Source organism: Bos grunniens, chromosome 13 (genome assembly GCF_055505025.1).
Source record: "Bos grunniens cultivar Pamir isolate PY7600 chromosome 13, Bosgru_T2T1.0, whole genome shotgun sequence".
Taxonomy (NCBI): Eukaryota; Metazoa; Chordata; class Mammalia; order Artiodactyla; family Bovidae; genus Bos; species Bos grunniens.
Window position 1 is genome coordinate 65856019 of NC_141177.1, and position 14802 is coordinate 65870820.

General features: G+C 37.5%; 1 protein-coding gene and 1 long non-coding RNA gene across 3 annotated transcripts in view; one reads left to right on the forward strand and one right to left on the reverse strand.

Moving 5' to 3' along the window:
* Positions 1-3335, forward strand: part of YME1L1 (YME1 like 1 ATPase) — a 28811-nt gene extending 25476 nt beyond the window's left edge. For both annotated transcript variants that reach the window (XR_015139804.1, XM_086334758.1), the window contains exons 16-19: positions 189-315; positions 408-481; positions 1521-1607; positions 2963-3335. Coding sequence is in view for 1 of the 2 variants with exons in the window: in XM_086334758.1 (XP_086190884.1) it covers positions 189-315; positions 408-481; positions 1521-1607; positions 2963-3106 (432 nt within the window). In the remaining variant the exon portion in view is untranslated. The remainder of the gene's footprint in view (positions 1-188; positions 316-407; positions 482-1520; positions 1608-2962) is intronic.
* The window catches only part of LOC147361137 (uncharacterized), a 101543-nt gene that overhangs the window by 16581 nt on the left and 70160 nt on the right, over positions 1-14802 (reverse strand). Inside the window, exon 3 of the long non-coding RNA XR_015139827.1 lies at positions 11697-11840. This is a non-coding gene — a long non-coding RNA (uncharacterized LOC147361137). The remainder of the gene's footprint in view (positions 1-11696; positions 11841-14802) is intronic.

A 14802-nucleotide genomic window follows, 5' to 3' on the forward strand; every position in this document is an offset into this window, starting at 1 on the left:
AATGCACTTCTGCTTTCCTCATTTTATACATTTCTGGTTTGGTCATCAGTCACCATGACTGTCTCTATGAAATGTTGCTGAGTTTTCAGCATCATGGTATTAAGTAAGAGAGACAAATGATAATTCAGGTTATTAATATGTATTTCAAAACTGTGTGTGAATTTTCTCTTTGCTTTTCAATTGTCTAGGTGTCCCTGTTGCCTGAGAATGATCGGTGGAATGAAACTAGAGCTCAGCTGCTTGCCCAGATGGATGTCAGCATGGGAGGAAGAGTGGCAGAGGAGCTTATATTTGGAAGTGACCATATTACAACAGGTTACTGTAAATAATGACTTTAGTTCAAATTGTGTTCATTCATTTAAAGATTTTTTTTTAACTTGAGTTATATGTATATTTTAAAATTTTAGGTGCTTCCAGTGATTTTGATAATGCAACCAAAATAGCAAAGCGCATGGTCACCAAATTTGGAATGAGTGAAAAGGTAATAGCTAATTTTAACCCTCCCTCATGTATCACATGATAATGTGAAGAGTGTAGTATCTCTTTCTGAGAGAGGGTTCTATTATAAATTGATAGATTTTCCTGTTTCATTCCAAATGGATTTGACAAAGCGTACTTTATAAATTAAATCTCATTTTCTGAGAAATGGCACACATTCTTTCTATTCCAGCTGCTCAGACAGTAACAGTTATTCATGAATTAACCAAATGATAATATAAATTATTTAGCTCTTTCTGTGAGCTTGCTTAATTTGCCCTTTCCACATACTCTATATATCTGCTTTATCACTGTGGCTCCGTGAAGCAATTCCAATATACTGTGACTGTGAATTTCTGGACTAGAATAGCTGCTAAAGTTTTCCAAGAAGGTACTCAGAACCATGCATGCTAAGTTGCTTCAGTCACGTCTGAGTCTGTGCAACCCTAGGGACTGTAGCTTACCAGGCTCCTCTGTCCATGGGATTCTCCGGGCAAGGATACTGGAGTGGATTACCATGCCCTCCTCCAGGGGATCTTCTCGACCCAGGATCGAACCCATGTCTCATATCTCCTGCATTGGCAGGCAGGTTCTTTACCACTAGTGCCAACCGGAAGCCCACTTAGAACCATACTTGGGTTTTAAAATTCTCTCTGTACATTTTAGTATTATAGTTTCCCTTGTGGCTCAGCTGGTAAAGAATCTGCATGCAATGCGGGAGACCTGGGTTAGATCCCTGGGTTGGGAGGATCCCCTGGAGAAGGGAAAGGCTACCCACTGCCGTATCCTGGTCTGGAGAATTCCATGGACTGTATAGTTCATGGGGTCCGCGAAGAGTTGGACACGACTGAGCGACTTTCACTTCACTTATTCTACTTTCAGAAGAAGAATGAATTTTTTTTTGCCCTCAAGGGCATTTTTGTATTGTAATTTTTCCTTGCTCCCGTGATACTTATTTTCTTATATATGGTATAGTCCTCCCTCTGTTACATACATTAGTTAGAGGTTTTTATGTTGAATTTCTTTCTTTTCATTGATTTTAGCTTGGAGTTATGACCTACAGTGATACAGGGAAACTGAGTCCAGAAACTCAATCTGCTATTGAACAGGAAATCAGAATCCTTTTGAGGGTAATAATCTTTTTTTTTTTTTCTTTTAATGTTTGTTTATCTGTTTAGTCAAAATGTGCCTGAGTATTTGGGTGCATGCAAAATAGCTAAAGTTCCACAGTTCTTTAGAAATGTCGATATAGCTCATAAAGTTAATAGGGGCACCATTGCTACCGGAAGTACAGTAGGTACTCTTTCCACTAGATGGCAGGCTTACTTGGGTATTATGTGTTGTATTAGGCTCAAATGCAATCCCATGGACTGTAGCCTGCCAGTCTCCTCTGTCCATGGGATTCTCCAGGCATGAATAGTAGAGTGGGTTGCCATTCCTTTTTCCAGGGGATCTTCCCAACCCAGGGACTGAACCTGGTCTCCCGCATTGTAGGCAGATTTTTTATCATCTGAGCCACCAGGGAAGCCCCAGGTTCAAATGTACATGAGCCTAAAAGTGTGAAACCTGATAGTTTTACATGTTATAAAGTAAGGGGTTCATTCCAAGGAAGTTTTTAAACTTTCTGCTAATCCTTGATTATTAGCTATAATATTCCATAATATATTTCTAATAATTTATATATTTAATGTGGTTATTTCATTTGGACATTATGGTTATGTTCACAATGTCTAGTAATTGTATTATATTTATATACCTGTGTTTCTTGGTTTTGGTAAATTCATTTTTATGTTTTCTATCCATTTTTATAAGGGCAAAAATGATTAGTTATTCAAATGTTGACATTTGCACAGGCAAATGTGATACTGTCAAAAATGAACTGTTATTATTGCCGTTATTCATAAACTGATAAACTTAATTCAGACTCGCTTTGAAAGGAGAATTGAAGCATTTAAGTGATAAGTTCAAGGTGGGTTGCAAAAAAAATAAGTATGAAAGTCAAAGGTCACCTCTAGTGATAGACTGTTACAGTTTTGCAAAGTGAGTGTATTACCAAGTAAAAGAATGAAAATCTGTGTCTTTTCTGGCCATTCTAGATTGAGTAAATTGGTGAAATGTTAAGAGACAAAGTGAACAAACTCCCTTTACTTTTAGCATGTATATTGAATAAAGAAATAGATTTCTGTGTTTATAGACCTTACTTAGAATGCAAATGAGTAGTGTATACTTTTACTTCTTCAGTAGCTTTTTGTGTAAGTGGACCTTGGTTATCTATAGGATAGATTAGGAGGTTAAAAATACAGCACTGGAAAGTATGAAAGTTATTGTCAGGGAACCAAGCTTTTAAATGCTTTTATGTTTTATAGATAGAAATCAGTAGATCTTATATATTTTTTTAGAGTATGTAAAGGGTTTTTTTTTTTTTTCCCATTTATGGTTTTGCTTCTCAAGTTTCTGCCTTTTACATATCTGCTTTGTATTTCAGGATTCATATGAGCGAGCAAAACATATCTTGAAGACTCATGCGAAAGAGCACAAGAATCTGGCAGAAGCTTTGTTGACCTACGAGACTTTGGATGCCAAAGAGATTCAAATTGTTCTTGAGGGGAAGAAGTTGGAAGTGAGATGATAGCTCTTGAATTGGATGTATTGTTGGTTTTATTGCAAGACCATAAGTAGCATTGAAGTAGTCTTATTTTGCAACTCTTTCTCCCATTCTTGACCTGGTATCATTCAGAGGTGTGAAACACTTTGTCACTCTGTTGTCACATTCATCTAATTTTGATTATTCTCATGATGAACACCTATTGCAAATAGCAAGTTTATTAAAGAAAATAAAGAGCTATCAGGATTGAAAACAGCTTGTTTGAGAAGTGTTAATTGGTTATTAAGTTGAAAATCAGTAATGATTTTATGGTTGGTTACAGTGTTAGATGTGAATAGAAAGTGTGCCTTTAGCTCTTGGGAGGTATTTTTACTTAGCAAAGTAAAAATTCATGAAGGATTGTCTTTGTTTCTAGATAGTACCATTTATCTTTGATAAAGAAATGATGCTGTTTGGCTATTAGTACATCGTAGTTCTACGTTCATTAGTGGAAACTTCATTAAGATGCACTTAATTATGATCTAGATTGATCGTATATAAAGTGTTTTTTTAAAAAAATAAGAGTAGAGAATTATGAACCTATGGATACAATCAGAATTTGAATGATTATAACTTTTAAAAAATCCAGCTTGCATTTTCATGATTTTTTTTTGAAAAACATTACTATCACTCTGAAAATGAAGCTTATTTCAGAGCAACAGTATTTTGTTAAATAAACAAGTAACACACCTCAAATTCCGAATAATAATGTAATTATGCTTGGCAGTGAAACCAAAATAAAACCAAACACTCAGTCCCCTTCAGAGTGAACTTTTGAATTACTCTGTGTTAGAAATGGAAAGTTGTGTTTACTTTTCAGTCCGATTTTGTGAATATTAATGTGTTGTTACAGGATTTACAGATGACTTTAGCTCAGTAGAAAAATTATTTTAGAGCACATTGTATTGGTTTTACAACCAAATTATATTCTTGAAGTGATTTTATTAAAATTACCTATAGTTTTCTAGTAACTTTTAAATTGTTTATGGTCTTCATTGAGGTTGATGGAGGGAGCTTGCTGCATGATACTCTTGCCCTTTTGTTTGGGTAATTTAAAATTTTGATGTACTTTCAACCTTAGAGAAACATTATCAGAATAATACAAGGATCTCCCTTATACTCTTGATTCAGATTCACCAACTGATTTCATTTGCCTCAGTTTCTTCTGGCCCTTCCTCCCTTTCTCCTCTTCTCCCTGCCCCCTGTCTGTTTATACGAATGTGTATACATGTCTTTTTGTGGACACGTTTTCATTTCCATAGGTAGACTTCCAGAAATTGCTGCCTGAGGTGCTGAGTTTCTGTTTGACTTCATAAGAACTTGATGAACTGTTTTAGAAGTAACTATTTAAGTATATAATTTTGTGTTCCAGCTACCAGTGTATGAAATGTTCCAGTTTATCCATATCTTGTACGTTTCTTACAGTCTTATCTTTTGACGGTCATTTAGTGGGTACGAAGTAGAGTCTCATCGTAGATTTAATTTACGTTGCCCTTGGACTGGTGATTTTGAGTATCTTCTGGTAGACCTTTGGCCTTTTGTATGTCCTCTTTGGAGAAATGTCCATTCAGATCTTCCCTCCCTGCTTTGGTTTGTTGTCTTCTGTGTTGTAAGAGATCACATATTCTGAAGACAGGTCCTTTATCACATGAATCTTGTGTTTTTTTTCTTTCCTGGCTGTGTGACATGCCTTATGGGAACTTCCCCATAAGTTCCCCAATCAGGGATTGAACCCAGGCCCTTGGCAGTGACAGCACAGATTCCTACCCACTGGACCACCAGGGAATTCCCTCCCTCCTCTTCTGAGTTCTATCTTAGCAGTTGCTCTAGGGATGACAATATGAATTTATCACTCTTAATTAGAGCCTACTTCAAAATAATACAGATTTAATTCTGTAAAAATATAGTAACATTGTTCTGATATATCTCCTTTTTTTCTCTTCTTTGTGCTGTGGTTGTCATGTTACATTTGTATGTCTTATAGCAACTTGACAGTACAGTGACATAACTACTGCTTTATATAATCTTAAATCCTCAGTCTTTATCTGGGGGAGTCTTTATTTGCCTTTTGTTTTTTTATGAATATTTTTGCTGAATATGGAGTACATGATTAATTAAGTTTGTTCTTTAAATACTTCGAACATGTCATCTTACAAACTCCTGACCTCCATTATTTTTGGTGAGAGGTCAGTGTCAATGATTATGTATGATTATGTTAATAGTAAATAGCTATTGCTGCTTCCAAGAAGTTCCCCTTAGCCTTGTCTTTTTAACAGTTTGATGGGTATTAAGTGTGTATCTCCTTGACGCTTTTCTACTTGGGATTTGTTGAGCTTCCTGGATCTTTGGATAAAATGTTTTTCATCAGATTTGAGAAGTCTGGGGCAATTATTTCTTCAAATATATTTATTTACCCTTTCTCTTCTTCTGGGATTCTTTTTCACATGTGTTGATGTACTTGATGTTGATGTGGTTTCTGAGGCTTTGTTCATTTTTTTCATTGCTTCTCTCTCTCCTTCAGATTGAATACTTTCTGTTGATTCTTCAGCTTTACTGATTCTTCTTTCAACTGAATTTTTCATTTTACATCTTATATTTTTCAGCTCTGAGTTTGTATTTGGTTCTTTGCTATATTTTGTATCTCTTTATTGAGATTCTTTATGCATTGCATCATTTTCATCATAGGTCTCATTAATTCTTTAAACATGACTTCCATTAGTTCTTTGAGCATGCTCATAATAGCTGCTTTTAAATCTTTGCTAACTCCAGCATCTGGAGATACTCAATTCCAGCTGAATACTTTTCTTCCTCACTAAGGGTACATTTTCTTCTTTCTTTGTAATCTTGTTGAATTTCAGATAATGTAGCAATTACTGATTCTGAAATTTTTCCCTAGAGGTTTGTTCTTATTTAGTAATTTGCCATCAGTAAATTTGTGAAATCTGTCTCCATGACAGTGTACAGCCACGAGTGTGTCTGCTCCTTTTTTTAAAAAATGTTAACTCTTGCTTCCTAACGGTTTCTGCTGTGACTGCATAGCTTAGTATTTAGCCAAAGGATTGGACAGAGGTTGTGTTCAAACCCCATCAGTCAGGCCTCCACTCTGCCAGTGGATCTGTGTGGGCTGGCAAGTACGTTCAGTGTTCAGCTCATTTGCAAGTCTTGTCTGGTCTTTGCTTTCTGGTGGGCTTTTTCCTCTCCCTTGTGCATGTGTGCAGGTTTGGGCAACTGTGAGTATGTGGATGGCCTCTGTTTCCGCTTTGCATGCCTGTAAACCCAGAGTATTTAGAAGTGCTTATAAAACGCAGATGGCTGTCTTCTCTCTCAGAACTTGCAGTGAAATCCCTCGCTACTCCGTTGTTTGCCCCACATGGGACTATAACCTCAGCGAACCCTGTTTGCTGACAACTTGAGCTCACCGTTTTATAGTGCGTCAAGTCAGGTGAGTCCTTTCTGGCAGTGGCAGCAGACCTTGTTCCCAGGATCTGCCATCACGCTGGTTGAACCACTGCCCGCAAAGGTCCAGGATGCGGCAGCACAGGAAGCCCACAGGCTCACAGGTTCTTCCCTGAACTGGTTGTCAGGAGTAAGCACTTCTTAGTTTGTTGTAGATATTCAGTTCATTTCCAGAGTGCTGAGATGGCTATTTTATTCAACAGTTTGTCCAGATTTATAGCTGCTTTTTTGAAATGATTCATCAGTCTCCTCCCCTCATCATGCTGAACATGAATTTTCCAACTTATTCTGAATCACATTCCACCCAAATTAACTTCATAAGGATAGATTTCAAGAGGACTCAAACTTTTCAAAGCTATCTGTTCAAAGCTACCACAGTGCCAGAGTTTTACAAGTAACCTATACCTACTTTTGATAATTGATATGTGTTTTATTTTTAGATATTCTTTGTATTTGTTCATACTCATTTCAAAAGTAAATACTGAGTTATTTCAATCTGCCTAGTTATAAACATTTTTTAATGTAAGTATGTAATATTTTAATAAAATGTGTTGGAATGTAGACTTGATCTTTGGATTGAAAGAAACAACACTTAGTCATGGACATAAACTTTGGAGAGTTGATACGTTTGAACTGAGGTTTTTATTTCTATGCAAATTCTCCCTTGCCCCCTATTCTGTCACACTGATCCCTGTTCTTATAGGCAAGAATGTAATTCCCCTATACCCCCTCCTGTCTTTTAAAATAGAAACTTAATTTAGTTCTGTGTCAGTGCTTCATACAAGAATATAATGGGTGGCTAATCTGTTATGAGTTTGAGAATGCATTTCATGAAAAAAGGTTACAGAGCTGTCAAAGAGGGAGGGCTACAGAGAGAGAGAGGATGTAAAACCTAGTTTGGGGAGCTTGTTAGGAATCTAATTTTCTGCAGTTCTGGAAGCAGGTGTGTAACATGCCCAGGGAACCTGGAATCTAAAACTTGTAACTCTGGCTCAGGACGGGAGAAGAACTGCTAATGTATTGAGACTATTCTGCATTTTCTGCATTTGCTTTGACAAATTCCTTTTGAATGCTTACGGAGGACCAAATGTTGGTCTAGCGAGAAAGTGAGCCATATTGGGGGATCCACGTTAGATACTATACAAAAGGGCACTTAGAGGTGTGGACGGGCCCCAGAAAAGGATAATCTGAAATGGTGCTCTGGATTCCTTAAGAGCGAAGAAGAAAAGTCAACAGAGTGGATTACATACACTTAGGTCAATGGAGTTACAGGTGAGAAAGCTGTGGGCACAGAAATACCACTGAGAGTAATAGCTTAAAATAACTGCCAGATCCAGACTGCTCAAAACCATCTCACATAACTCTGCTACTCCCTGCAGTTTTGATCCTGGCAGGTCGGAAACCATAAACTGCCATCTAAAGGAGGAAGAATGGAATTAGGCAGGAAAGCTAAAGAGGACCATGCCTGCCTTCCACCCCTACTGCACGTGGGCATCCTGTAGTGTGGCTGAGCTGGTTAACCTTGACTTGGTGTTTTTATAGTTAGAGATTGGACATTCTTTTTAAGTACTTTGTGAGTGAAAGCAATTCTGGACTTCTTCTTATTTGAGAGTAAGGTTTTTCAACCTGGGTTGAGGAAAGAACCTCTGAAAATTTCAAAGGGTAGTAGGAGATGGTGTTGCCTTCTAATTATATTCCATGAGTCAAAAATAGTGATTACATACATTAACAGATTTTTGTTTGAAAACTCTTGGGTCATACAATTCATAAGATTTTTCAGGATCGGTAGATTCCATCATAATCATGTATGGGATACATGTGTGAAAAACTAACAAAGCTTCTGCTGTCTTTGTACTTTCTAAGTTTTTGTTGAAGTATAGTTAATTTACAATGTAAAATAATTTACAAAGTATAGTTAATTTATAATGTATTAGTTTCAAGTATACAGCAAAGTGATTCAGTTATATATATATATCTATATTCTTTTTCAGCTTCTTTTCCATTATAAGTTAATACAAGATACAGTATAATTCCCTGTGCTATACAGTAAGTCCTTATTTATTTTATATATAATAGTAGAAGATAAAATATGCAAGGTAGGATCGAGTGCCAGGTTAACAGTATCTTGTACATAGAAGGATCTGTTAAGTGGATAAAATAATAACTTCAAGACCTGTAGCATATGAAATTCCTTAAGGTATTATGGGTTGATTCACACAAGAGGTATTTCATCTTTGATCAACCAGTTTCCTCCTTTCACATGTTAAAGACCAGTTGTTAGTAAACTTGAGATGTTAGTAATGTCTGTATAGCTCTCCTAGAAATTCTGAACTAGGTGATGAAAGACGCAGAGGTTAGAGAAGATGGAGGAAGAAGACAAAATAGGATTGAAGAAGATGGTTGCTAAAGGATTTCAGGAAGAACAAGAGAGACTCTTTTTATATTATTAGGAAATGCATCATTGTTCAAAAAGAAACCTAAATCCACTATAATAAAAAATACGAAATAACTGAATGATTGTTAAGAAATTTGTGAGTCAAACTTTGCAAAGCCTGGTGCAGTGTTCCCTGGTGGGGAGAAAGCATAGCACCTGCCAGGTAGAAGCATGTTGTCAGTGTTAACAATGCGAGGCCAAAAGGTTCACAATTTTTAATTTTTAACTTTGGTGAAAGATAGTGTTTACTGTTACAGCACAAAGAAAACTAACTTAAAAATTTAGCAAAACTTTGGCCTTCCCTGGTGGCTCAGATGGTAAAGAATTTGCCTGCAATGCAGGAGACCTGGGTTCGATCCCTGGGTTGGGAAGATCCCCTGGAGAAGGGAAAGGTCACACCCACTCCAGGATTTTTGCCTGGAGAATTCCATGGACAGAGCAGCCTGGTAAGCTACAGTCCATGGAGTTGCAACAACTGAGCGACTAACACTCACTTTCAATGTGATTTTTTTTTTCCTGTTTGGGAAGTTGACAGATGGGCAAGTGCTTACCTGTGCTGTGGTTTGGTTCCACTTTCTGTATACTTTTTCATCCTTGTTAGATTTTAATATTCTTAAGTTCATGCTGCTTCTTGGTGTCATAAAATCTCAAATCCTCATACATAATTTGAAGAAACAGTTGTTGGAGGAATACATAGAAAATTATCTCCTTTGGTTAGATTTTATTTAAAAAAATAGACCTTTTTAAAATAAACCTTTTTTAAGAAAAGTGATCTGTTACTATGCTTCTCAGTATCCTAAATCACAAAGTTCATTTATCCACCAAAGCTGTTGGTCACTGTTAGAACTGATTATACTGTTAACATTATATTTTGTAAATATATATTTTATAAAAATTTGTGATACCAAGGTGATAGTTTAGCTTTGTGCTTAATTTGGGGGTATTTCTTTAAATGGATAATGCTGATTTGTTTTTTAAAAGTGGGTTAACATAAATTCTCACATAAATTTTTACCAGGACTTTCAAACTATATCCTATTTCTTATGCACCTAGTACCATCAGTATGAAGTCATCCACTTAATGGGTAAATTTGGTGAGCTGTAAGGCAGTGAGAATATCAAGATCCCAGTGGATTAAATTATCACAGAACTGAAGAGCAAATGTCTTGAGGCAAGATGATGAAATTGAACTGCTATCCATGTCAAGTAAGAGTAGAAAATTTCTGGTACCCGAACTAAAAAGCCTCTTGATGAAAGTGAAAGAGGAGAGTGAAAAAGTTGGCTTAAAGCTCAACATTCAGAAAACGAAGATAATGGCATCCAGTCCCATCACTTCATGGGAAATAGATGGGGAAACAGTGGAAACAGTGTCAGACTTTATTTTTCTGGGCTCCAAAATCACTGCAGATGGTGACTGCAGCCATGAAATTAAAAGACGCTTACTCCTTGGAAGGAAAGTTATGAACAACCTAGAGAGCATATTCAAAAGCAGAGACATTACTTTGCCAACAAAGGTCCGTCTAGTCAAGGCTATGGTTTTTCCTGTGGTCATGTATGGATGTGAAAGTTGGACTGTGAAGAAGGCTGAGCGCCAAAGAATTGATGCTTTTGAACTGTGGTATTGGAGAAGACTCTTGAGAGTCCCTTGGACTGCAAGGAGATCCAACCAGTCCATTCTGAAGGAGATCAGCCCTGGGATTTCTTTGGAAGGAATGATGCTCAAGCTGAAACTCCAGTACTTTGGCCACCTCATGCGAAGAGCTGACTCATTGGAAAAGACTCTGATGCTGGGAGGGATTGGGGACAGGAGGAGAAGGGGACGACAGAGGATGAGATGGCTGGATGGCATCACCAACTCGATGGACGTGAGTCTGAGTGACCTCCGGGAGTTGTTGATGGACAGGGAGGCCTGGCGTGCTGCGATTCATGGGGTCGCCAAGAGTCGGACACGACTGAGCGACTGATCTGATCTGATCTGATGGTTAATTTGTGAACCGATGGTATCCTTTGATCATTAAAAAAAAAAAAAAAACAAGTAGTTCCTTAATTGTAAGCTAAGAATGTTTCATTAGTTATGTCTTTTCATTCCTTTTCTATATTTGGATTTATACTGAATTTTTTGGTCTCAAGTTTTATGTGGCCAAATGTACTGATATTTTCTAATTTCCATTTTTTTGGAAAGATCTTCTAAACATCATACCACTCATCCATATTTTCTTCTAAAATATTTAATGGTTTTTATTAAAAAGACTAAACATGTACTAACCTGGAGTTTATTTTGGTGATACCTTGAGATGTGTAGTTACTTCTTATCAATAATTGATTTTTCCCAAACCATTTATTAATAATCCATATCATTTCTCATTGATTTGTGTAGTTTTTGTTATATTAATAAGTTCTCAATTCTATATTGTTTTCCAGTAATGTGCTTATTCACCATCAGGGTATTATTTGAATCTTAGATAGGCTTAGTAGGAGTTTTAGTTGTGGGTATTCTAGGCAACAGCTTTCTAGAGGGCATCTGTTTCCATAGAAATTGGGAATGGGAAATCTTAGGTTTCCATTGCTTGGGGATCCAGACAGCATTTGACCAAGGAGATAGAGAAGTTTAGAGATGACCTAATGACTCCTTGAGTATCTTGGTCCATACAAAAACACTAGAGTAAACCAAATCTTGACAACCTACCTGAAGTCCTGGTGTGTAGTTCTGATCTCCTTGCAGCTTGGTAGTGGCTTTGACCCTCATTCCAGGCTGCTTCAGGAAGTGTCAGGAGTCTTTTTCAGATACCACTATAGTTTTTACTGGTCTCATAGGTCACCCTGGAGAATACTGTGAAGGCAGAAGACAAAAGATAATTTTTTGGTTGGGCTATTGTAGGAAGCAAATGCTTGGTGATCAAGAATTGATACCAGTCACATACACCAAAACCATTTGGTGTGGCTAAGCTGGATAGCCCTGAGAAATATTTTTTTGTTTTCATTTTTGTTCATTGCTCTTTAATCAGTGAAAACACTATTCTGGAACATCACTTCAACAGGGACCCAGCCTCTTTTCAGAGTTCTTTGGTGCATTCCAGCAGCAATTTCTGCTGAAGGTTTGAACACTTGGCTTCTGAGTCACTAATCCCAAAAACTTGTTGTCAATTCATTCAGTCTACAAAGAACAAAATGGCATTAAATGGCCTCTGAAGAATAAGTACATAAATTAATTTGTTTTGCTGTAAAATAAGGCTGCCATATATTCAGATTTTGCTGGTGCATCTTGTGCAATGGAGGTATCTGTTCCTTTTGAATTTGGTTAATCAAAAGTTTTAAAGTCATTAAGTTCAAATCATTAATAAATGGAACAGGAACTTGGTGAGTTTTGGGTTAGCCTGTTTTCTATTAACTTGTGAGCCTGCTTCTGCTTCACCCACAATACCGGGTTTAGTCCAATTGTAACTACTGGATCAATAACTACATTAAAAGAAGTTTCGGTATATTCACCTGTTTATGGCAGTATGCATTCAACCTGTTTTGCTTTATTTCTAAGAAATGGAATAAAGATGGAAACACACAAGTTGCAGACAGATGGAAACGAGAAAAGATTTAAAGTTTGGGAAATGTTAAAGAGGATGGAACAAGTATAGAGCATAAGATGCCTCATAAAAATGGAGTTGATAATATTCTGCAAGGCCATTATGATGACTACACACACTTCGGAGTGGGAAATAGATGTGGGTGAATAAAGCAAATGAACAAAGAGATTATTAAGAGGAAACAAAAAAGATGTCCCTAGAGTCAGACACAGCTGAGCACGTACACACACAAATTAGTTAGCAAATTACTGAAAAATCTGGCTAATAGGATTTTAGTGAAATTTAGCTATATTAAGTGTTTTTTAATTTGTTGCAATGGTCTTACACTTCAGTTTTTTAAAAAGCCCATCTTGTTTGCATTTGCTTGATTTTTTACAATCTTGCATATTATCAGTATTACATCTTTCTGGTGAAATCTGTACCAACAGTTTGTGCCTTCCTTAAGTACCACCAGAAACTCAACTCTTCCTATGACAAGATTATAATTTTAAAAGTTCTTGATTCTGGTTGTCAAAAGAATACCCAGATATCAAAACAGTAATCATTCATAAATTATGAAAAATCAAGTACCATCACAGTAAAAATTTTAAAAAGCCCAGATATAAATACATCAAGAAGGGTATAGGATTTACATTAAAAAAAAAAAAGCTTCCAAAGGTTAATGAAGGACATAAAATAGGACAGAGACATAACAACTACCTGGATACACTGATACAAGTGATTGTCAAGTTAAAATTATTTCTCTTAACCTAATTAATGCAAATTTCACAGAGAATTCTCTTTAACTGGCATGGTGATTAAACAGTCATCTCAATGGCAAGCCACTCCAGTACTCTTGCCTAGAAAATCCCATGGATGGAAGAGCCTGGTAGGCTGCAGTCCATGGGGTCGCTACTAGTCGGACGCGACTGAGCGACTTCATTTTCACTTTTCACTTTCACACAATGGAGAAGGCAACGGCAACCCACTCCAGTGTTCTTGCCTGGAGAATCCCAGGGACGGCAGAGCCTGGTGGGCTGCCATCTATGGGGTCGCACAGAGTTGGACAGGACTGAAGCGACTTAGCAGCAAATAATGTAGAAATAAATATTGCAAAGAGAATGCTGGAAAGGACAAATAAGGGGAGGAACTTTGGACCTATAAAGGATATTAAAATATATTTTATATACTACCTACGCTGGAAGCAGCAGACCATTCAATGGAACAGAATGGAAAACCCAGAAACAGAACATCAGAGTTAAAAAGTGGTATTTTAAACTAGATGAGAAAAGATGGATTATTTCGGACACGTGAATGATAATTTTTTTTTAAAAGTTATCAAATGTTACACTGTGCTCCAAAATAAATCATGGGTTTGTTAGCTAGTTAGAATAGGGAAAAGGAGTCCAAAATGGCGGTGGCTAGAAAACAATGGAGAAGCCCGCGAAAATAGAACAGAGGAAGGTCAAAGGAAGGTCCCAGGACTTGGGGGAGGACTTCAGGTAGAACAGCACTCCTGACAAGGCCAATTTGCATAGAGCAGGCCTAGGGGGAAGAAAAAAACATAAAAAGCGGAGGCAAACGGCCGAGAGCTGTGACACTCCGAGGGGGTTTAATGTCTGTCACTCCAAATCTTTGTTGTGTCGAGACAAAGAACCGAGGAGCATACACTCGCCTGACAGGTTGATTAAAGATTTGGGGACGATAAAAGCAAAAAATTAAAATGAAGAAAATGTGTAGATGGAGGATCAGAGGGATGCAGAAACGCGGTTTCGTTTCATCTGGAGAACCTGAGTTCAGTTCAGTTCAGTCGCTCAGTCGTGTCCGACTCTGCGACCCCATGAATCGCAGCCCACCAGGCCTCCCTGTCCATCACCAACTCCCAGAGTTCACTCAGACTAACGTCCATCGAGTCAGTGATGCCATCCAGCCATCTCATCCTCTGTCGTCCCCTTCTCGTCCTGCCCCCAATCCCTCCCAGCATCAGAGTCTTTTCCAATGAGTCAACTCTGCCTGAGGTGGCCAAAGTACTGGAGTTTCAGCTTTAGCATCATTCCTTCCAAAGAAATCCCAGGGCTGATCTCCTTCAGAATGGACTGGTTGGATCTCCTTGCAGTCCAAGGGACTCTCAAGAGTCTTCTCCAACACCACAGTTCAAAAGCATCAATTCTTTGGCGCTCAGCTTTCTTCACAGTCCAACTCTCATATCCATACATGACCACAGGAAAAACCATA